At 45.7% G+C, this 24,371-nt stretch overlaps 1 protein-coding gene across 1 annotated transcript in view; it reads left to right on the forward strand.

Annotated features, from left to right (window-relative positions):
* The window catches only part of LOC137367175 (dynein axonemal heavy chain 6-like), a 1,370,791-nt gene that overhangs the window by 1,138,810 nt on the left and 207,610 nt on the right, over positions 1 to 24,371 (forward strand). Inside the window, exons 46-47 of the mRNA XM_068028611.1 lie at positions 2,255 to 2,387; positions 11,715 to 11,794. Coding sequence (XP_067884712.1) covers positions 2,255 to 2,387; positions 11,715 to 11,794 — 213 coding nt within the window. The remainder of the gene's footprint in view (positions 1 to 2,254; positions 2,388 to 11,714; positions 11,795 to 24,371) is intronic.

Here is a 24,371-nt window from a genome sequence, read left to right on the forward strand (position 1 = left end):
TCACCAGGATGTTGCCTGGGCTGGAGCATTTCAGCTATGAAGAGAGACTGAAAAGGCTAGGGTTGTTTTCCTTAGAGCAGGGAAGGCTGAGGGGGGACATGATTGAGGTATAGAAAATTATGAGGGGCATTGATAGGTTAGATAGGAAGAAACTTTTTCCCTTAGCGGAGGGGTCAGTAACCAGGGGGCATAGATTTAAGGTAAGGGGCAGGAGGTTTAGAGGGGTTTTGAGGAAAAGCTTTTTCACCCAGAGGGTGGTTGAAATCTGCCTGAAGAGGTGGTGGAGGCAGGAACCCTCACAACATTTAAGAAGTATTGAGATGAGCACTTGAAATGCCATAGCATACAAGGCTATGGGCCAAGTGCTGGAAAATGGGATTAGAATAGTTCAGTGCTTGATGGTCGGCATGGACACGATGGGCCAAAGGGCCTGTTTCTGTGCTGTAAAGCTCTTTGACTCTATGACCTCAAAATGAGGTGTTAACCTCGTGAAACTACAACCCAGGATTACTTGCATGCCAAACACTATCAACATCCTGGGGGTTACCATTGACCAGAAACTGAACTGGAGTAGCCATATAAATACCGTGGCTACAAGAGGCTAGGAATCCTTCGGCGAGTAACTCACCTCCTCAAAGCCTGTCCATCCACCATCTACAAGGCACAAGTCATGAGTGTGATGGAATACTCTCCACTTGCCTGGATGGGTGCAGTTCTAACAACACTCGACACCATCCAGGACAAAGCAGCTCGCTTGATTGGCACCCCATCCACAAATATTCACTCCCTGCACCACAAACGCGCATAATGTCAGCAGTGTGTACCATTTACAAGATGCACTGGAGCAATGCACCAAGGCTCCTTTGACAGCACCTTCCAAACCCATTACCTGTACCACCTAGAAGGACAAAGGCAGCAAATGTATGGGAAGACCACCACCTGCAAGTTCCCCTCCAAGTCACACACCATCCTGACTTGGAACTATATCGCCGTTCCTTCACTGTCGCTGGGTCAAACTCCTGGAATTCCCTTCCTAACAGCACTGTGGGTCTACCTACCCCACATGGACTGCAGCAGGGTGAGAAGGCAGTTCACCCTCACCTTCTCAAGGGCAATTAGGAATGGGCAATAAATGCTGGCCTGGCCAGCGATGCTCACATCCCATGAACGAATTAAAAAAAGGTCATCCCTCAGCCTTCTTTTTCTAAGAGAAAAGACATCAGCCTGTCAATCCTTTCCTGATATGTATACCCATACATTTCTGGTATCATTCTCGTAAATCTTTCTGCACCCTCTCCAATGCCTCTATAATCCTTTTTAAAAATATGCTGAACAGAACTAGTACTCTAGGTGTGGTCTATGCAAGATTCGCTACAGGTTTAGTATAACCTTCCTATTTTTCAATACTATCCCTCTTGAAATCAAGCCTAGTGCTTGGCTTGCATTTTTTTAATGGTCTTGCTAACCTGTGGCGCAACTTTTAATGATGGGTGTATTTGATGTGAACGGTAAAGTTGATTAATGAAACATGTTCTGATGCTCCTTTGAAGCAGTCAATGAGGAGCCATTTGAACATTGGTCATTCTGGTACTCTGCTCCAGGTGCTGGGTTTCCCCAAGGTCCAGGGTGAAACAGAGGTTACCTATATTGCTTTACGTGCTCCGACAGAAAACCCCATCACCTCTCTCAAAAGGAAAGCCTTCCACACACATTGTATCCTGCATAGTTGAAACCTCTTGTGCGCGGCACAGCTTTGCAATGCAAAAAGGCCTGGATTTGGACATTGCTGGAGTGGCCTTAACTGCTTTAGGGACAGAGTATCATGATGATCGAAGCTCAGAAAGCTACTCATTGACTGCTGCAGAGGAGCATCAGGGCATGTTTCATCACTTAACTCTACCTTTTACATCAATACCTTATCTTCTCTCACACCTTCAATTACAGGAACTATCCTTCAGCACCCATTCTAGAACATAGTGCATCATCCCACTTTACCCCTAACCTGACAGGGACAATAGTTATCACCTGATTGAATAATTTCAGTACCAAATACAAAGGCCTTAATTTTTATTTGAGGCTTGGGTCCAGGATGCCTTTGTTTATGTAGATCAATATGGCAGGTAGTGCACTTCTGGCTCGCATGAGCATGCATTTCCTGAAGGCCATATTGGAGGCTCAGGTGTGCATTTGGCACCTGAAAAATGATTGTCTGAGTCCCATTGGAATTTTATTTGAATCTGTTTGCTTTTTGTAGGTGAATCTGGTGTTGGGAAGTCTGTTCTCATTCAGGAAATGCTTTCAAAGCTTCAGCAACCCAAAGGCTCTTTGATCCAACCAAAGACAATCCTTGGGAACATCTTCCTTTTCAATGAGATGAAACATGAAAGGTGAGGTGGCATGCATCTACATTACTGAAAGTAGGCAATGTGTTAGTTTGGGGAGCTGGTTGATCCATGGTTTCCCTTTCTAGCAACCTGACTGGTTCAAGGGAATCATGTGACCATTGATATCATATGTCATGTGGCTACCTCAGACCACTTTCTCTGCTTCTGCTCCCTGGGGGCCCAACTGGTGCCACTCCAACCCTAGTCTCACATCTTGTGTGGGTCACAGTCCTGAATCACCTTGACCTGTAGTTTAATGCCATTTACCTGTCTTTGATACATATCCCTTGATACCCTTACCCAACAAAAATCTATCAACCTCAGTGTTGAAAGCTCCAGTTGACCACCAGCATCTCGAGACATTTGAGGGAGAGAGTTCCAGGACTGCGCTATCCTTTGTATGAATAAATGCTTCCTGATTTCACTCCTAAATGGCCTTTAATTATAAGATTATATCCCTTTGTCCTGGATTCCTCCATCAGAGGAAATAGGGTGCAGATATGGTACAGATCAATCATGAGCTAATAGAATGGTAGGACATGTTTGAGGCATTAATTGGCCACTCGTACTTTTTTTACTGAATGCAGCAACTATTCCCAAAAGCAGTTAGATGAATGAGCAGTTAAGAGAGGAGTGTTGACCACCACTGCTCTTACACAAAGTTCCATGTGATCTTTGACCTTCACCTAATCAGGCAGCAGCTTTAATGTCTCCTCTGAATGATGTCATCTCTGACAGTGCAGTGCTCCCTCAGTGCTGTACTAACATGCTATTCCTAGGGAAGCATTAAACTGTAAAGTGGGATTTACATGCACAATCTTCCAGCTCGGAGGCAGTAGAGCAACTGACTGAGCCAAGCTGATGCTATACCTGGGCTGCGACGAGGTGAGTGGGGTGATGTGTGAAGGGTGGGGAGGGCAGGCAAGAGCAGAATGTATGGGGAGATAAAACTCAGCGAATGGACAATTCAGCCAAACTGGAATTACATTAAAAATCTCTCAGATCTTCCTGTGTGATCAATGTCTGACAAGGTATACCCACAGTGTTTTTAGGAAGGGAGTTCCAGGATTTTGACCCAGCGACAGTGAAGGAATGGCGATATAGTTCCAAGTCAGGATGGTGTGTGACCTGGAGAGGACCTTGCAGGTGGTGGTGTTCCCATGCATCTCTGCCCTTGTTCTTCTAGGTGGTAGAGGTTGCAGGTTTGGAAGGTGCTGTCTAAGGGGCCTTGGTGAGTTGCTACAGTGCATCTTGTATATGGTGCCACTGTACATCGGTGGTGGAGGAGGGAGTGAATGTTGAAGGTGGCGGATGGGGTACCAATCGCCTGGATGGTGTCGAGCTTCTTGAGTGTTGTTAGAGCTGCACCCATCCAGGCAAGTGGAGTGTATCCCATCACACTCCTGACTTGTGCCTTGTAGATGGTGGACAGACCTTGGGGAGTCAGAAGGTGAGTTACCACATAATTCCCAACCTCTGACCTGCTCTTGTAGCCACAGTATTTATGTGGCTGCTCCAGTTCAGTTTCTGGTCAAAGGTAACCCCAGGATATTGATAGTGAGGGATTCAGTGATGGTAATGCCATTGAACATCAAGGGAAGATGGTTAGATTCTCTCTTGTTGGAGATGGTCATTACCTGGCACTTGTGTGGCGTGAACGTTACTTGCCACTTATCAGCCCAAGCTGGGTGTTGTCCAGGTCTTGCTGCATCTGGACACGGACTGCTTCAGGACCTGAGGAGTCACGAATGGTGCTGAATATTGTGTAATCATCAGCAAACATCCCCACTTCTGACCTTACGATAGAGGGAAGGTCATTGATGAAGCAGCTGAAGATGGTTGGGCCTAGGACACTACCCTGAGGAACTCGTGCAGTGATGTCCTGGGACTAGGATGATTAACCCCCAACAACCACAACCATCTTCCTTTGTGCGAGTGTTACGACCGAAGTGGGAGGAGTGCACTGTCTATTCTAGTTCCACTTCTCTACGGGTCACAACATACATTTAAATTTTCCCACTTACTGATACGGTCAATCATGAACTCTATTTCTCTCAGAATAAAACACACCAACCAGGTTTCTAAACAACAAAATTATCAGTTTATTATAAAACAAGTCTTAATATTAAAGTTCCCTTTTTGTGTTCAGCCCCTCACACTCACACACACACATACATACATCGGTTAACCAGAAAAATAAAAGGAAATTTTGCTGACAGCTCTGTTACAAAAAAAAACAGGCAAAAAAAACACTTAGGCTGAATACTTGCTCATTCTTGAAGAAAAAAGAGAAGATATGGAAAAATGTCCTTTGTTTTGGTTTGGCGTCCCAAATGCATTTAGATGGCTGTCACTGGGATCTTCCGAGAACAGTTCTTTCCAGGCGATGTTGAAGATCAGTTTGGATAGGCTTTCTAGAAAGGCTTCAGATAGGTCTTACAGCAGAAATACGGCAGCAGAGGTTTCAGTTCCCACACATTCGATACGCAGGGTTTCTTCAAATACAGGAGGAAAGAAGAGACTGACACACTGGATATGCAGGGTTTCTTTCCAAGAGAGAGAGCTGAGCTGGGTTTTCCTGGCAGGCAAAAATCGACTGTCCTTTTTAACAATTCAGGGTGAAACCAAAAACATTGCAGAAGTCAAGCCTCCTGACCTCGAGAAATCTTGACCTGTCACTTCTGTGTAAACATCTCCCCAAATCAAATCAACAAACACCCTGTGGTATTTTATCTGAAAACAGGTGCCTTCCAGTAAGGACTTGTTTACAAGCCAAGTCCAGGAAGCCTTCTAGTGACCTCTTTTGAATAAAAAGTTCAGCATCTCTTCAAGCTTCCAGATGAATCAATGTCCATAATTCAACCAGAAGTCCTTAAAAATATATTTTACAAAACATAGAAGCACTCTTGTAACACTAGATATGACTGCAACCTGCAGAGGGTTTTCCCATTGACTCCAGTTTTGCTGGGGCTCCTTGATGTCATACTCGGTCAAGTGCTGCCTTGATGTCAAGGGCAGTCAGTCTCACCTCACCTCTGGAGTTCAGCTCTTTTGTCTGCATTTGGACCAAGGCTGTAATGAGGTCAGGAGCTGAGTGACCGTGGCAGAACCCAAACTGAGTATCAGTGTGCAGGTTATTGCTTAGCAAGTGCCGCTTGATAGCACTGTCGATGACCCCTTCCATCACTTTGCTGAAGATCGAGAGTAGACTGATAGGGGGTAATTGGCCGGGTTGGATTTGTCCTGCTTTTTGTGCACAGGACATACCTAGAGTCATAGAGTTAGACAGCACAGAAACAGGCCCTTCAGCCCATCGTGTCTGTGCCGGCCATCCTGGGCATTTTTCCACATTGCTGGGTGATGCTAGTGTTGTAGCGGTACTGGAACAGCTTGGCTAGGGGCATGGCTGGTTCTGGAGCATACGTTTTCAGTACTTTGCCGGAATGTTGTCAGGGCCCATAGCCTTTGCAGAATCCAGTGCCTTCAGCCATTTCTTGATATCATGTGGAATGAACGATTGGCTGAAGTCTGGCATCTGTGAAGCTGGAGACTTCAGGCGGAGGCCGAGATGGAGCATCCACTCGGCCCTTCTGGCTGAAAATGGATGCAAATGCTTGATGCATGTCTTTTGGATTGATGTGCTCTGCTCCCCTAACGTTGAGGATGGGGATATTTGTGGAGCCTCCACCTCCGTTAGTTGTTTAATTGTCCACCAGCATTCACGATTGGACGTGGCAGGACTGCAGAGCTTAGATCTGATCTGTTGGTTGTGGGATCGCTTAGCTGTCTATTGCATGTTGCTTCCGCTGATTCGCATGCACGTATTGTGGCTTCACCAGGTTGACACCTTATTTTTAGGTTGCCTGATGTTGCTCCTGGCATGCCCTCCTGCAGTCTTCATTGAACCAGGGTTGGCCTCCCAGCTTGATGGCAATGGTAGAGTGGGGGATATGCCGGGCCATGAGGTTACAGATTGTGGTTGAATACAATTCTGCTGTTGCTGATGGCCCATAGAGCCTCGTGGATACTCAGTTTTGAGTTGCTAGATCTGTTTGCAATCTATCCCATTTAGCACGGTGGTAGTGTCAAACAACACGACGGTGGGTATCCTCAATGTGAAGATGGGACTTCAGCTCCGCAAGAACTGTGCAGGTTTTTAATTTATTCATTCATGGGATGTGGGCGTTGCTGGCCAGGCCAGTATTTATTGCCCAACCCTAATTGCCCTTGAGAAGGTGGTGGTGAGCTGCCTTCTTGAACCGCTGCAGTCCATTTGGGGTAGGTAGACCCACAGTGCTGTTAGGAAGGGAATTCCAGGATTTTGACCCATCGACAGTGAAGGAACGGCGATATAGTTCCAAGTCAGGATGGTGTGTGACTTGGAGGGAAACTTGCAGGTGGTGGTGTTCCCATGCATTTGCTGCACTTGTCCTTCTAGATTTGATTTAGAGATACAGCACTGAAACAGGCCCTTTGGCCCACCGAGTCTGTGCTGACCATTAACCACCCATTCATACTAATCCTACACTAATCCCATATTCCTACCACATCCTCACCGGTCCCTATATTCCCCTACCACCTACCTATACTAGGGGCAATTTATAATGGCCAATTTACCTATCAACCTGCAAGTCTTTTGGCTGTGGGTGGAAACCGGAGCACCCAGAGGAAACCCATGCAGACACAGGGAGTACCCAGAATTGAACCCGGGTCGCTGGAGCTGTGAGGTTGCGGTGCTAACCACTGCGCCACTGTGCCGCCCTAGTTGGTAGAGGTCGTGGGTTTGGAAGGTGCTGTCTAAGGAGCCTTGGTGCATTGCTGCAGTGCATCTTGTAGATGGTACATACTACTGCCACTGTGCGTCGGTGGTGGAGGGAGTGAATGTTTGTGGATGGGGAACCAATCAAGTGGGCTGCTTTGTCCTGGATGGTGCCGAGCTTATTGAGTGTTATTGGAGCTGCACCCAACCAGGCAAGTGGAGAGTATTCCATCACACTCATGACTTGTGCCTTGTAGATGGTGGACAGGCTTTGGGGAGTCAGGAGGTGAGTTACTCTCCGCAGGATTCCTAGCCTCTGACCTGCTCTTGTTGCCACGGTATTTATATGGCTACTCCAGTTCAGTTTCTGTCAATGGTAATGCCGAGGATGTTGCTAGTGGGAGATTCAGTGATCGTAATGCCATTGAATGTCAAGGGGAGATGGTTAGATTCTCTCTTGTTAGAGATGGTCATTGCCTGGCATTTGTGTGACATGAATGCTACTTGCCACTTAGCCCAAGCCTGGATATTGTCCAGGTCTTGCTGCATTTCTACACAGACTGCTTCAGTATCTGAGGAGTCATGAATGGTGTTGAACATTGTGCAATCATCAGCGAACATCCCCACTCTGACCTTATGATTGAAGGAAGGTCATTGATGAAGCAGCTGAAGATGGTTGGGCCTAGGACACTACTCTGAGGAACTCCTGCAGTGATGTCCTGGAGCTGAGATGATTGACCTCCAACAACCAAAACCATCTTCCTTTGCTCTAGGTATGACTCCAACCAGCGAAGAGTGTTCCCCCTGATTCCCCTTGACTCCAGTTTTGCTCGGGCTCTTCGATGCCATATTCAGTCAGATGTTGCCTTGATGTCATGGCATGTCACTCTCACCTTACCTCTTGAGTTCAGCTCTTTTATCCATGTTTGAACCAAGGCTGTAATGAGGTCAGGAGCTGAGTGGCCCTGGCAGAACCCAAACTGAGCATCACTGAGCAGGTTGTTGCTAAGCAAGTGTTGCTTGATACCACTGTCGATGACACCTTCCATCACTTTACTGATGATTGAGAGTAGACTGATGGGGCGGTAATTGGCCGGGTTGGATTTGTCCTGCTTTTTGTGTAGTTTACTCCTACCAATACTGTCTTGACAGATGCACCTGCGACAGGTAGATTGGTGAGGACGAGATCAAATAGGTTTTTCTCTCTTGTTGGTTCCCTCGCCAACTGCCCTAGACCAAGTCTAGCAGCTGTGTCCTTTAGGACTTGGCCAGCTCGGTCAGTAGTAGTGCTACTGAGCCACTCTTGGTGATAGATATTGAAGTCCTCAACCCAGAGTATATTCTGTACCCTTGCTCCCCTTAGTGCCAATTGGTGTTGTTGTGAAAGTTTTAATATTTTTGGAGGACTCGTGTTTTAGAAATGTGGAGATGGATTCTTTGGAGGACTGAAGTGATCCAATGATGCTGGACTTTTTTTGAAAAGGGTCACTGGAAGGACTCTGTTTAAAAACAACATTTACTGGATGTTCACATGTCTTCAGCTAAGTGAACAACATGTGCCTTCAGACGATGGGAGTTGTTAACAAGAGAAGTGACATGCCAAGATTTATGGTGCTCAAGAGTGGGTTTCATTTTTGAATACTGTTTTTAGTCAGTTGGATTTGTAACCTGCTGAAAGAAACACGCAGCTCATCTTTTCTCCACTTCTCTGAGAAACCCTGAAAAAAAAATCCAGTGTGTGATAGCTGTAAGGCCTGATGCCACATTTCTCCTGAAAAGCTTTTGGAAGACGTCCTCTCGACATCTGCTGAACAAACTGCTTCTGAAAAGATCCCAGTGACCCATCCATGTGTACTCGGATGCCAGACTATATGCCATCTGGAACATAACATATCTTTTCCTTTTTCTTCAAGAATTAGCAAGTACTTCAGCCAAAGCATTTTTATTTTTCCTTTAGCTGTGTGTGTGTATATGTGTTGGGTATTTAGCAGGAAATATTTCAAACAGTGTGTGAACATTTTGCAACTTTATTGATTAAGTCCTGTTTTATAATAAATTAATAGTGTTGTTGTGTATTAACGAAACCTGGTTGATTGATTTTGTTCTAAAATAAAAATACCAAAGTATATAATTGGCCGTATCGGTAACTGGGTAACCTTTTAAATATATGTTGTGACCTGTGGAGAAGTGGAACTAGAAAAACACAGTGCACTCCTCCCGCCTCAGTCGTAACAGTATTCAACATGTAGAAGCATCAGCCAAGGGTTGGGCGGGAGGTGGTAATCAGTAGGAGGTTATCTTGCCTATGTTTGACCTGATGCCATGAGCCTTCATAGGGTCCGGAGTGGATGTTGAGGACTCCCAGGGCAACTCCCTCCTGACTGTATACCACTGTGCTGCCACCTCTGGTGGGTCTGTCCTGCCGGTGGGACAGGACGTACCCAGAGATGGTGATGGTGATGTCAGGGACATTGTCTGTAAGGTATGATTCCGTGAGTATGACTATGTCAGGCTGTTGCTTGACTCGTCTGTGGGACAGCTCTCCCAATTTTGGCTCAGGCCCCCAGATGTTAGTAAGGAGGACTTTATAGGGTCAACAGGGTTGGGTTTCCCGTTGTCGGTTCCGGTGCCTAGGTTGATGCCAGGTGGTCCATCTGGTTTGATTACTTTTCTTAATTTTGTAGCAGTTTGATACAACCGAGTGGCTTGCTAGGTCATTTCAGAGGGCATTTAAGAGTCAACCACTTTGCTGTGGGTCTGGATTCACATGTAGACCAGACCAGGAAATGCCGGCAGATATCCTTCCCTAAAGGACATTAGTGAACCAGATGAGTGCCGCACTGTCGGAGGGTCTTTACTGAGGGAGCACTGCAGTGTCAGAGGGTCAGTACTGAGGGAGTGCTGCAGTGTCAAAGGGGCAGTACTGAGGGAGCGCTGCAGTGTCAGAGGGGCAGTACTGAGGGAGCGCTGCAGTGTCAGAGGGGCAGTACTGAGGGAGCGCTGCAGTGCTCTAGAGGGTCAGTACTGAGGGAGTGCTGCAGTGTCAGAGGGGCAGTACTGAGGGACCACTGCAGTGTCAGAGGGGCAGTACAGAGGGAGCGCTGCAGTGTCAGAGGTTCAATACTGAGGGAGTGCTGCAGTGTCAGAGGGGCAGTACTGAGGGAGCGCTGCAGTGTCAGAGGGTCAGTACTGAGGGAGTGCTGCAGTGTCAGAGGGGCAGTACTGAGGGAGCACTGCAGTGTTAGAGGGTCGGTACTGAGGGAGTGCTGCAGTGTCAGAGGGGCAGTACTGAGGGAGTGCTGCATTTGTCAGAGGGTCAGTACTGAGGGAGTGCTGCATTTGTCAGAGGGGCAGTACTGAGGGAGTGCTGCATTTGTCAGAGGGTCAGTACTGAGGGAGCGCTGCAGTGTCAGAGGGTCAGTACTGAGGGAGTGCTGCAGTGTCAGAGGGTCAGTACTGAGGGAGCGCTGCAATGTCAGAGGATCAGTACTGAGGGAGTGCTGCAGTGTCAGAGGGTCAGTACTGAGGGAGCGCTGCAATGTCAGAGGGGCAGTACTGAGGGAGCGCTGCAGTGTCAGAGGGTCAGTACTGAGGGAGTGCTGCATTTGTCAGAGGGGCAGTACTGAGGGAGCACTGCAGTGTTAGAGGGTCGGTACTGAGGGAGTGCTGCAGTGTCAGAGGGGCAGTACTGAGGGAGTGCTGCATTTGTCAGAGGGTCAGTACTGAGGGAGTGCTGCATTTGTCAGAGGGTCAGTACTGAGGGAGTGCTGCATTTGTCAGAGGGGCAGTACTGAGGGAGTGCTGCATTTGTTAGAGGGTCAGTACTGAGGGAGCGCTGCAGTGTCAGAGGGTCAGTACTGAGGGAGTGCTGCATTTGTCAGAGGGGCAGTACTGAGGGAGCGCTGCATTTGTCAGAGGGACAGTACTGAGGGAGTGCTGCATTTGTCAGAGGGTCAGTACTGAGGGAGTGCTGCAGTTGTCAGAGGGGCAGTACTGAGGGAGCGCTGCATTTGTCAGAGGGACAGTACTGAGGGAGTGCTGCATTTGTCAGAGGGGCAGTACTGAGGGAGTACTGCATTTGTCAGAGGGTCAGTACTGAGGGAGTACTGCATTTGTCAGAGTGACTGTACTGAGGTGCGTCTTTTGAATGAGACATTAAACCGAGATCCCCATCTCCCCTCTCAAGTGGTTGTAAAATATCCCATGCCACTGTTCGTATAAGAACAGTGTGTTCTCTGCAGTCTCCTGGCTAATATTTATAAATCAACTAACATCATTAAAACCTAGGCGTCTGATTTTAACTCTATGTGAGTGAATATGTTTCGAGTGAGTTAAACTCGAACCCTCTGCTCATTTATCATATTGCTGTTTCTGGGAACATGCTGTGTGCAAAATTGGCTGTCACCTTTTCTTCATTACAACAGTGACTACACTTCAAAATTACTTAATTAGCTGTAAAGTGCTGTAGGACATCCTGAGGTAGTGAAATGTACTATATAACTGCAAGTTCTTTCTTTTATTGTTTTCGGAGAAGAGGAATAAATGTTGTTTTCTGTGTGTCCTACATATAGCAGCTTGGTGGCAGGCATCAGCCATCTGACAGAAGTTTTCAACAGGGACAGGGACCCTGGACCTTCCTGCATCGATGGAGGTATGACACATCACCATAGCGACAATAGCGAGAACGGTGATGGGTGTGAAAGGCAGAAAGCTTCTCCCAGGAATACATGATTGTGGCTGTTGTTATTTTCAGTATGTTATCCATCAGCTTCACTGATTCATGGTTTCCCTCCTCCTCCTCCCGCCTCCACCCTGAACAGTGAGGTGAAAATGAATTGCTTCACATCTCTTGACCTTGTGAAGTGCTGTATTTTCTATAATCACATAAGGGCTTGTCAACAGGCTGCAAGTCACCTAAAGGAATCCTCTTCCAGAAGCAGAAAGTGTTTCACTGTCAGAATCCCCTAGTCACCACTCAGCATATGAAGCCACTTTAATCTTAATCAGTACCTCTTATTTGCATTGTAAAATAGCGATAATTCATGCATGGAGCAGCACACGGTTCCAGTCAGTTATTTCTACAGGATTTATTTCCAAAGGAGTTTTTCCACATGCAAACAGAGAGAACAAAGAAATGAGGCAGCAGAGGAGATTTACTAGAATGGTTCAGAGACTTCAGTTATCAGGAGGGACTGGAAAATTTGGGGTTGTTCTGCTTAGAGCAGAGAAGGTAAAGGGAGATAGAAGAAGAAGAAGAAAATTTACGGCACAGAAGGAGACCATTCAGCCCATCGTGTCTGAAGAAAAGCTGTCCGGCCTGATCCCACTTTCCAGCTCTTGGTCCCTAGTCCTGTAGGTTGCATCACTTCAAGTGCATATCAAAATGTTTTTTAAATGCAATGAGGGTTACTGCCTCTACCACCCTTTCAGGCAATGACTTCCAGATCCCCACCACCCTCTAGGTGAAAAGATTTCTCCTCAACTCCCCTCCAATCCTTCTGCCAATTATTTTAAACCTATGTTATTGACCTCTCTGCTAAGGGGAATAGGGCCTTCCTATCCACTCTATCTAGGTCCCTCATTATTTTATACACCTCAATTAAATTTCCCCTCAGCCTCCTGTGTTCCAAAGAAAACAATCCCAGCCTGTCCAATCTGTCCTCATAGCTAAAATTCTCCATTCTCGGCAACATACCCGTAAATCTCCTCTGTACTCTCTCTAGTGTGATCACATTCTTTCTGTAATGTGGTGACCAGAACTGCACACAGTACTCGAGCTCCAGTCTGACTAGTTCTATACAGTTCCATCATAACTCCCTGCTCTTAGACTGTAGGCTCGGTTAATACAAGAAAGTATTCTGTATGCCTTCACGACCACCTTATCGACCCGTCCTAATACTTTAAGGGATCTGTGGACATTCATGCCAAGCTTCCTCTGTTCTTCTTCTCAGTCTTTTGGGCCTCCTTATCTCGAGAGACAATGGATACGCGCCTGGAGGTGGTCAGTGGTTTGTGAAGCAGCGCCTGGAGTGGCTATAAAGGCCAATTCTGGAGTGACAGGCTCTTCCACAGGTGCTGCAGAGAAATTTGTTTGTTGGGGCTGTTGCACAGTTGGCTCTCCCCTTGCGCCTCTGTCTTTTTTTTTTTCTGTCTTTTTTCCTGCCAACTACTAAGTCTCTTCGACTCGCCACAATTTAGCCCTGTCTTTATGGCTGCCCGCCAGCTCTGGCGAATGCTGGCAACTGACTCCCACGACTTGTGATCAATGTCACACGATTTCATGTCGCGTTTGCAGACGTCTTTATAACGGAGACATGGACGGCCGGTGGGTCTGATACCAGTGGCGAGCTCGCTGTACAATGTGTCTTTGGGGATCCTGCCATCTTCCATGCGGCTCACATGGCCAAGCCATCTCAAGCGCCGCTGACTCAGTAGTGTGTATAAGCTGGGGATGTTGGCCGCTTCAAGGACTTCTGTGTTGGAGATATAGTCCTGCCACCTGATGCCAAGTATTCTCCGAAGGCAGCGAAGATGGAATGAATTGAGACGTCGCTCTTGGCTGGCATACGTTGTCCAGGCCTCGCTGCCGTAGAGCAAGGTACTGAGGACACAGTATCCTACCATTTATTGTGTATTTCCTTGCCTTGCTTGTCCTTCCAAAATGCACTACCTTACACTTCTCTGAATTGAATTCCATTTGCCACTTATGTGCCCACCTGACCAGTCCATTGATATCTTCCTGCAGCCTTCAGCTTTCTTCCTCACTATCAACCACACAACCAATTTTTGTATCATCTGTGACTTCTTAATCAAGTCCCCTACATTTCAGAAAAATGACCCCTGGGCAGTCAGCTGCCCTGGAAGCTCCTCATTATACACCTTTCTCCTTGGACATCTGCTGCTATCCTTGGCCCTTTCTCAAGTCTCTTCTATTCCACTGATTAACTCCTCCAGGTCTAATTGTGGGTGCATTTAGCCCTAATTTCAAGTTAACTGCTAGTTTCAACTGTCACTGCCTATCCCCCAACCATACCTGCTTTCTTCCTTCCTCGGTGAGCTTTTTTTGATATTCGTTCATGGGAGGTGGGTGTCACTGACAAGGCCAGCATTTGTTACTTGTACGAATATACGAATTTGGAGCAGGACTTGGGGAGTAGGCCATTTGGTCTTGAGTCTGCTCTGCCATTTGATAAGATCGTGGCAGATCTGATTGTAGCCTCAACTCTACTTTCCTGGCTACCTACAATAACCTTTGACTCCCTTGTCAAACAAGAATCTAGCTAGCTCAGCCTTAAAAATATTCAATGACCCTGCCTCCACTGCTCTCTGAGGAAGAGAATTCCGCAGACTAACGACCATCTTACAGAAAAAATTCTGCTCGTCTCCATCTTAAATAGGAGACCCCTTATTTTTAAATTGTGTCCCCCTTGTTCTAGTCTCTCCCGTAAGGGAAATATCCTTTCAGCATCCACCATGTCAAGTCCCCTCAGGATCTCTTATGTTTCAATAAGATCACCTCTCATTCTTCTAAACTCCAAATATACTGACCCAACCTGTACAACATTTCCTCATAAGATAACCTCTTCATCCCAGTGAACCTTCTCTGAACTGCTTCTAAAGCAATTATATCCTTTCTTAAGTAAGGAGACTAAAACTGTACACAGTACTCCAGATGTAGTCTCACCGATGACCTGTACAACTGTAGCAGAACCTCCCTACTTTTATATTCCATTCCCTTTGCAATAAATGACAGCATTCCATCTGCTTTTCTAATCACCTGCTGTACCTGGATACTAACTTTTAGTGATTCCTGTACCAGGAAACCCAGATCCCTCTGTATTACAGAGTTCTGCAATCTCTCTCCATTTAAATAATATACTGTTTTTCTATTCTTCCTGCCAAAGTGGACAGGTTCACATTTTCCCACCTTATACTCCATCTGCCATATTTTTCCCACTCACTTAACCTATCTATATCCCATTGCAGACTCCTTATGTCCTCTTCATAACTTACTCCCCAACCTATCTTTGTGTTATCAGCAAAATTAGCAACCATACATTCTGTCCTTTTATTCAAGTCATTGATATAGATTGCAAATAGTTGAGACCCCAGCAATAATCCCTGTGGCACACCATTTGTTACATCTTGCCAATCCGAAAATGCCCCATTTATCCCTAATCTCTGTTTCCTGTTAGCTAACCAATCCTCTGTCCATGCTAATATGTTACCCCTACACCAAAAGCTTTTATTTTGTGTAGTAACCTTTGATGTCGCACCTTATCAAATGCTGTTTGGAAATCCAAGTATACCACATCCACAGGTTTCTCTTTATCTGGCAAATGAAGTATAATGTGGAAAAATGCAAAATTGTCCATTTCGGCAGGAGAATAAAAAAGAAGCATATTCTTGAAATGGTGAGAGATTGCAGAGCTCTGAGATGCAGACGGATCTGGGTGTCCTAGTGCATGAATCGCAAAAGGTTAGTATGCAGATTCAGCAAGTAATTAGGAAACCTAATAAAATGTTATTGTTTATTGCGAGGGGAATTGAATACAAAGGTAGGGGGGGATTGTGCTTCAGTTATACAGGACATTGGTGAGACCACATCTGGAATACTGTGTACAGTATTGGTCTCCTTATTTAAGGAAGGATGTAAATGCATTGGAAGCTGTTCAGAGAAGGTTTACTAGACTAATACCTGGATAGGGCTTTTTGTCCTTTGAGGAAAGGTTGGACAGGCTAGGCTTGTATCTGCTGGAGTTTAGAAGAGCAAGAGACAACTTGATTGAAACATATAAGATCCTGAGGGGTCTTGACAGGGTGGATGTGGAAAGGATGTTTCCCCTTGTGAGCGAACCTAGAACTAGGGGTCACTGTTTAAAAAAAGGTGTTGCCTATTTAAGACAGAGGCGAGGAGAAAGTTTTCCTCGCAGAGGAGCATGAATCATAGAAATTCTCTTGTTCAAAAGGCAGTGCAAGCAGAGTCTTTAAATATCTTTAAGGCAGAGGCAGATAGATTCTTGATAAGCAAGGTGGTGAAAGATTATCAGGGATAGCGAGAATGTGAAGTCGAGGTTACAGTCATATCAGCCATGATCTTGCTGAATGGCAGAGCAGGTTTGAGGGGCCGAGTGGCCTACCCCTGCTCCTAATTCGTATGTTTATATCCATGCTGCTTGTTACTTCCTCAAAAAACTCTAATAAACTAGTTAAATGTTCACACAACCATGGTTTTTTTTAAAAAGCAAAATACTGTGGATGCTGGAAATCTGAAGTAAAAACAAGAAATGCTGGAAATAGATCAGAGATACAGCACTGAAACAGGCCCTTCGACCCACCGAGTCTGTGCCGAACATCAACCACCCATTTATACTAATCCTACACTAATCCCATATTCCTACCAAACATCCCCACCTGGCCCTATATTTCCCTACCACCTACCTATACTAGTGACAATTTATAATGGCCAATTTACCTATCAACCTGCAAGTCTTTTGGCTTGTGGGAGGAAACCAGAGCACCCGAAGAAAACCCACGCAGACACAGGGAGAACTTGCAAACTCCACCCAGGCAGTACCGGGAATCGAATCCGGGTCCTTGGAGCTGTGAGGCTGCGGTGCTAACCACTGCGCCACTGTGCCGCCCTACTCAGCAGGTCTGGCAGCATCTGTGGAGAGAGAAGCAGAGTTAACATTTCAGGTCAGTGACCTTCATCAGAACTGGCAAATATTAGAAATGTGAAAGATTATAAGCAAGTAAAGCCCCACCGCGACAGAAATTCTGTCCTTGACAGAAATCTTTGCATCCTCATTGGCTACAGGTGAGGTCCCAGGGGACTGTAGAATAGCCAATGTTGTTCCTTTGTTTAAGAAGGGTAGCAAGGATAATCCAGGAAATTACAGGCCAGTGAGCCTTACGTAAGTGGTAGGGAAATTATTGGAGAGGATTCTTCGGAACAGGATTTACTCCCATTTGGAAACAAACGAACTTATTAACGAGAGGCAGCATGGTTTAGTGAAGGGGAGGTCGTGTCTCACTAATTTGATTGAGTTTTTTGAGGAAGTGACGAAGATGATTGATGAAGGAAGGGCAGTGGATGTTGTCTATATGGACTTCAGTAGAGCCTTTGACAAGGTCCCTCATGGCAGACTGGTACAAAAGGTGAAGTCACACAGGATCAGAGGTGAGCTGGCAAGATGGATACAGAACTGGCAAGATGGATACAGAAGACAGAGGGTAGCAGTGGAAGGGTGCTTTTCTGAATGGAGGGATGTGACTAGTGGTGTTCTGCAGGGATCAGTGCTGGGACCTTTGCTCTTTGTAGTAGATTAGATTAGATTAGATTAGAGATACAACACTGAAACAGGCCCTTCGGCCCACCGAGTCTGTGCCGAACATCAACCACCCATTTATACTAATCCTACACTAATCCCATATTCCTACCAAACATCCCCACCTGTTCCTATATTTCCCTACCACCTACCTATACTAGTGACAATTTATAATGGCCAATTTACCTATCAACCTGCAAGTCTTTTGGCTTGTGGGAGGAAACCGGAGCACCCGGAGAAAACCCACGCAGACACAGGCAGTACCCGGAATCGAACCCGGGTCCCTGGAGCTGTGAGGCTGCGGTGCTAACCACTGCGCCGCCCCAAAATGATTTGGAGGAAAATGTAGCTGGTCTGAGTTTGCGGATGACACAAAGGTTGGTGGAGTTGCGGATAGTGATGAGGATTGTCAGAGGATACAGCAGGATATAGATCGGTTGGAGACTTGGGCAGAGAAATGGCAGATGGAGTTTAATCCAGACAAATGTGAGGTAATGCATTTTGGAAGGTCTAATACAGGTGGGACGTATACAGTAAATGGCAGAACCCTTAGGAGTATTGACAGGCAGAGAGATCTGTGCGAACAGGTCCACAGATCACTGAAAGTGGCAACGCAGATGTATAAGGTAGTCAAGAAGGCATATGGCATATTTGCCTTCATCGGTCGGGGCAAGTCATGTTGCAGCTGTACAGAACCTTAGTTAGGCCACACTTGAAATATTGCGTACAATTCTGGTTGCCACACTACCAGAAGGATGTGGAGGCTTTGGAGAGGGTACAGAATAGGTTTACCAGGATGCTGCCTGGTCTGGAGGGCATTAGCTATGAGGAGAGGTAGGATAAACTCGGATTGTTTTCACTGGAATGACGGAGGTGGAGGAGCGACATGATAGAGATTTACAAAGTTATGAGTGGCATGGACAGAGTGGATAGTCAGAAGCTTTTTCCCAGGGTGGAAGAGTCAGTTACTTTGGGACATAGTTTTAAGTTGCTAGGGGCAAAGTTTAGAGGGGATGTGCGTGGCAAGTTTTTTACACAGAGGGTGGTGAGTGTCTGGAACTTGCTGCCGGGGGAGATGGTGGAAGGAGGTACGATAGCGACGTTTAAGAGGCATCTTGACAAATACATGAATAGGATGGGAAAAGAGCTACGGTCCGCGGAAGTGCAGAAGGTTTTAGTTTAGACAGGCATCAAGATCGGTGCAGACTTGGAGGGCCGAATGGCCTGTTCCTGTGCTGTACTGTTCTTCTGTACTACTTTTGCCAAATATTTTACATCTATGACCTCTAGTTACCAAGTCACGTGCCAGAGGAAATAGTTTCTCCCTACTTGCTCAATTAAAACCCCTCATAATTTTGAACTATTGGTTGTGTGAGGTCCAAGAGGAAGGAGGGGAAACAAATCTGTCCTTGATCCCACTCGAATGACCCCTCTCATTCTGTACACAGGTGCAGGCCTGAAAAGGTTACAGATACCTGCGGAAAGTAACTGGAGCACACCCTTCCCAGCACATTAGAAAGCATATGAGGAAACATTGCATTGCTGCCTTCAAATATACACCTCGCACTAGCTCGTGAAATAAAAATCCACTTCCTTTGCTCTTGAGTGAAGTGCGGAGGTGGAGAGATTGCAGAAGAGAAAAAGTGAAAGGAAGTCAAGAGTGAGGAATTCCAAAGTAGTAAGAATAATTGTTTGAGCAACATAGTTTGTTAATTAACATTAGAGGACCTGGTCCTCAGGATTAAATCTGGTTTTCGGAAAGGCGTTTACGTAGAATTGTAGTTATGAAAGTGCCTCTGTGTTTTGTTAAATATATTTTTTGAGCATTCATTTTTGAAAGATTGAAGAAATGTTAAACTTTGCAGTTTTCAAAGGGGGTCATGTAAAGGCCACTTGACTTTGAAAAACAGTCTCTGGAAATGTTTTTTAAAACGGCACTGAGATGTCTTGTGAGGAAAACAAGCCTTTCCGGGAAACTACCTGACTTCCAGCAGTAACAGAGAACTTTGGACACCTGGAGAAATTGTTTACAAAGAAGTGACAGGTCAAGATTGATGGAGGTCAAAAGGTTGACCTCCTGTTGCCGGTTTTGCTTTTGAATTGTTTTGAGTTGGGGTTGAACTGTATAAAAAGGGAGAGAAATTCCAAGGAGAGAAGAGAACTTCCAAGGAGAAAAGAGAATTCCCAAGGAAGGAGAGAAGAGCACAACCCAGCTCAGATTTCCAGCACTTCTCTAAAAAAAAAAAACCCTGAGCAGTCCACTGTGTCAACTCATCTTATCTCCTATCTTTGAAGAAAAGCCTGCTAAATTAATTCTCAATTCTCAATTCACAGCAGGGGAGGAAAAGGGGTGAAAGAGCTGTATTGATAGGGGATTCTATCGTAAGGGGTGCAGATAGGCGTTTCTGTGGCCGCAAACGAGACTCCAGGATGGTATGTTGCCTCCCTGGTGCTGGGGTCAAGGATGTCTCGGAGCGGCTGCAGGACATTCTGAAAGGGGAGGGTGAGCAGCCAGAGGTCGTGGTCCATATTGGTACTAACGACATAGGCAGGAAGAGAGATGAGGTCCTGCAGAGTGAATATAGGAAGTTAGGCAGAAGGTTAAAAAGCATGACCTCTAGGGTTGTAATCTCAGGATTACTCCCTGTGCCACATGCTAATGAGGGTAGGAATATGAGGATAAGACAAATGAATGCGTGGCTGAAGAGCTGGTGTAGGCGGGAGGGCTTCAGCTACTTGGATCATTGGGATCTCTTCTGGTGCAGAGGTGACCTGTACAAGAGGATTAGGGTTAGGGTTAGGGATCAGATGGGGAAGAATTTGTTAAGTGTGTCCAGGATAGTTTTCTGAAGCAGTATGTGGATGGCCCTACTAGAGAAGGGCCTACACTTGACCTCCTCTTGGGAAATGAGGCTGGGCAGGTGGTTTGTGTGTCAGTGGGGGAGCACTTTGGGACCAGTGACCATAACTCTATTAGCTTCAAGATAGTTATGGAAAAGGATAGGACTGGTCCTCAGGTTGAAATCCTAAATTGGGGGAAGACTGATTTCGATCAGACAGGAACATCAGACACGTTGAATGTTGAATGGGAGAGGCTGTTTACAGGTAAAGTGGTATCTGGCAAGTGGGAGGCTTTTAAAAGTGAGATAGAAAGAGTTCAGGGATGGCATGTTCCTGTTAGATAGAAGGGCAAGGCTGGCAAGTTTAGGGAACCTTGGTTGACGAGGAATATTGAGGGTCTGGTCAGGACAAAGAAGGAGGCTGGGATCAAGCAAGTCCCTCGAGGAGTATAGGGGATGCAGGAGTACACTTAAGAAGGAAATTAGGAGGGCGAAAAGGGGCCATGAGATTTCCCTGGCAGATAAGATAAAGGAGAATCCTAAAAGATTCTATAAGTATATTAAGAGTAAAAGGGTAGCTAGGGAGAGAGTAGTACCCTTAAGGATCAGTGTGGCAATCTATGTGTGAAGCCACGGGAAATGGGCAAGGTCTTAAATGAATATTTCTCATCCGTATTTACGGTGGAGAAGGTCATGGAAGCTAGTGAGTTCAAGGGAGGGAACAGCGATATCCTGGAGCATATCAACATTACAAAGGAGGAGGTGTTTGAGGTTTTGATGCGCATTAAGGTGGATAAATCCCCAGGGCCTTCCCAGGTGTATCCTAGGATGCTATGGGAAGCAAGGGAGGAGATTGCTGGGGCCCTGGCAGAGATTTTTGTATCATCGTTAGCCACGGGTGGGGTACCGGAAGACTGGAGGATAGCTAATGTTGTGCCTTTGTTTAAGAAGGGCAGCAGGGATAAGCCAAGGAACTACAGGCCGGTGAGCCTTACATCAGTGGTGGGAAAGTTATTGGAAGGGATTCTGAGAGACAGGACTTAAATGCATTTGGTAAGGCATGGTCTGATTAGGGATATCAAAACAAGAAATGCTGGAACCACTCAGCAGGTCTGGCAGCATCTGTGGAAAGAGAAGCAGAGTTAACGTTTCAGGTCAGTCACCCTTCTTCCGAAGAAGGGTCACTGACCTGAAACGTTAACTCTGCTTCTCTTTCCACAGATGCTGCCAGACCTGCTGAGTGGTTCCAGCATTTCTTGTCTTCATTTCAGATTTCCAGCATCTGCAGTATTTTGCTTTTATTTGTCTGATTAGGGATAGTCAACATGGTTTTGTGCGTGAGAAATCATGTCTCATGAATTTGATTGAGTTTTTTGAGGGGGTGACCAAGAGGATTGATGAGGGCAGGCGACAGACGTTGTCTACATGGACTTTAGCAAGGCCTTTGACAAGGTTCCGCATGGTAAACTGGTCTGGAAGGTTCGAACACATGGGATCCAGGGTGAGCTAGCCAATTGGATACAAAATTGGCTTGGTGATAGGAGGCAGAGGGTGGTAGTGGAGGGTTGTTTTTCAGATTGGAGGCCGGTGACCAGTGGTGTGCCGCAGGGATCGGTGCTGTGCCCTCTATTGTTTGTTATATATATTAATGACTTGGATGTGAATATAGGGGGGCATGATTAGTAAGTTTGCAGATGACACCATAATCGGTGGTATAGTGGACAGTGAAGAAGGTTGTATAAGGTTACAACAGGATATGGATCAACTGGGAAAGTGGGCAAGGGATTGGCAAATGGAATTTAACGCAGACAAGTGCAAAGTAATGCATTTTGGGAAGTTAAACCAGGGCAGGACATATATAGTGAATGGCAGGGCCCTGGGGAGTGTTGTTGAGCAGAGAGATCTTGGGGTGCAAGTACATAGTTTCTTGAAAGTGGCAACACAGGTAGACACAGTGGTGAAGAAGGCGTACGGCATGCTTGCCTTCATCGGCCAAGGCATTGAGTATAAGAGTTGGGACGTCATGTTACAGTTGTACATAACGTTGGTTAGGCCATATTTGGAGTACTGTGTGCAGTTCTGGTAGTCGTACTACAGGAAAGATGTGATTAAGCGAGAGAGGGTGCAGAAAAGATTCACAAGGATGTTGCCTGGTTTGCAGGGCTTGAGTTATAAAGAGAGATTGGATAGGCTGGGTCTGTTTTCCCTGGAGTGAAGGAGGCTGAGAGGGGACATGATAGAGGTATATAAAATTATGAGAGGCATAGATAGGGTAGATAGCCAGAGTCTGTTTCCCATGGTAGGGGTGAGTAAAACTAGAGAGCATAGATTTAAGGTGAGAAGGAAGAGGTTTAAAGGGGATCAAAGGGGTACATTTTTCACACAAAGAATAGTGGGTATCTGGAATGAGGAGGTGGTGGAGGCAGGAACAGTAGCGACATTTAAAAAGTACTTGAATGAGCAAGGCATAGAGGGATATGGAATTAATGCAGGCAGGTGAGTTTAGTATAGATAGACATTATGGTCAGCATGGATGCGGTGGGCCGAAGAGCCTGTTTCTATGCTGTACGACTCTGACTCAATGCTGCCTGAAAAGAACTGTTCTGAAAGATCCCAGTGACCCATCTATGTATACTCGGAGGTCAGACTGTATGCCAGTTTTGGAACTCAACATATCTCATCTGTTGTTTCTTCAAGAAAGAGCAAGTATTCAGCCCAAGTATTTTTTTGTCTGTGATCGAGCTCTAAAAGCAAAAATACCTTTATTTGTCCGGTTAACCGGTGTATGTGTGTGTGTGTGTGAGGGGCTAAGGTAAAAAGGGAACTTTAATATTTCAATCTGTGTGTTTATGCTTTACTTCATTACTGGTTAAGACTTGTTTTACAATAAACTGATAATTTTGTTGTTTATTAAATAAACCTGGTTGGTGTGTTTTATTTTGGGAAAAATAGAGTCTATGATTGACTGTATTGGTAAGTGGGAAAATTTAAATATATGTTGTGACCTGTGGAGAAGTGGAACTAGAATAAGCAGCGCACTCCTCCTGCCTTGGTCGTAACATATATAGAATTTAGAGCACAGAAAGAGGCTATTCAGCCCAACAGATCTGTGCTCGTGTTTATGCTGCACACTTGCCTTCTCCCGCACGACATCATCTAACCCTGTCCGCAGCACACTCTTCCATTTCTTCCAGCCCCATGTACTTATCTAGTTTCCCCTAAAATGTATCCATCCTATTCCCTCAATGACTTTGTGTGGTATGAAGTTCCACATTCTGACCACTCTCTGGGTAAAGAAGTTTTTTCTAAATTCCCTATTGGATTTATTAGTAACTATTATGACCGCTCGTTTTAGACACTGTCACAAGTGGAAGCATATTCTCTACGTCTACCTTGCCAAAAGCTTCATAATTTTAAAGACCTCTATCAGGTCACCCCTTTACTCTAGAGATATGAGCCTCATCCTGTTCAATCTTTACTGAATAGTTAGGACAATTTGAACATGTGACTATAACTGGGTGATGATGGTGCAAGTCGAACCATGTTGAAATATTCACTTCCCAGTTTGAAACTAATTACAGTGTTTGATGTATAATTCTTTCCTTTCACCACAATTTTTCCTTCCTCCCCTGGTTAATGTTAGCTTCTAATTCTGCCAACTCTGGCAGTTCTCTTCTACCTCATCTAAGTGACCATTCTTCATGCGTGAGCCCAAACAGCATGTGGTGTTAGGCAGTTTGATGATGCAGTGTATCACCCACCATCACCACCCACACCCATTTCCACCTCAATTCCATTAACACTCAGTACCCACACATGGACACCTTCCAGATGTCAACTGAGGATTAGAGATCCTGGCTGAGATGAACATCTTCCAGCTCGGGATCAGGGATCCTGCCTGAAATGAACATCTTCCAGCCATCAGCTGAGGATCAGGGATTGTTGCTGAGTTTTCATTTCTCAAGTAGAGGGCAGTGAGGCCAATTTTGGCAGCTCACTACCACCTGCAATTGAGTCAACAGATGTCAAGGACTTGTATAACTCAAGAGCACTACCA

Source organism: Heterodontus francisci, chromosome 3 (genome assembly GCF_036365525.1).
Source record: "Heterodontus francisci isolate sHetFra1 chromosome 3, sHetFra1.hap1, whole genome shotgun sequence".
NCBI classification, from domain to species: domain Eukaryota; kingdom Metazoa; phylum Chordata; class Chondrichthyes; order Heterodontiformes; family Heterodontidae; genus Heterodontus; species Heterodontus francisci.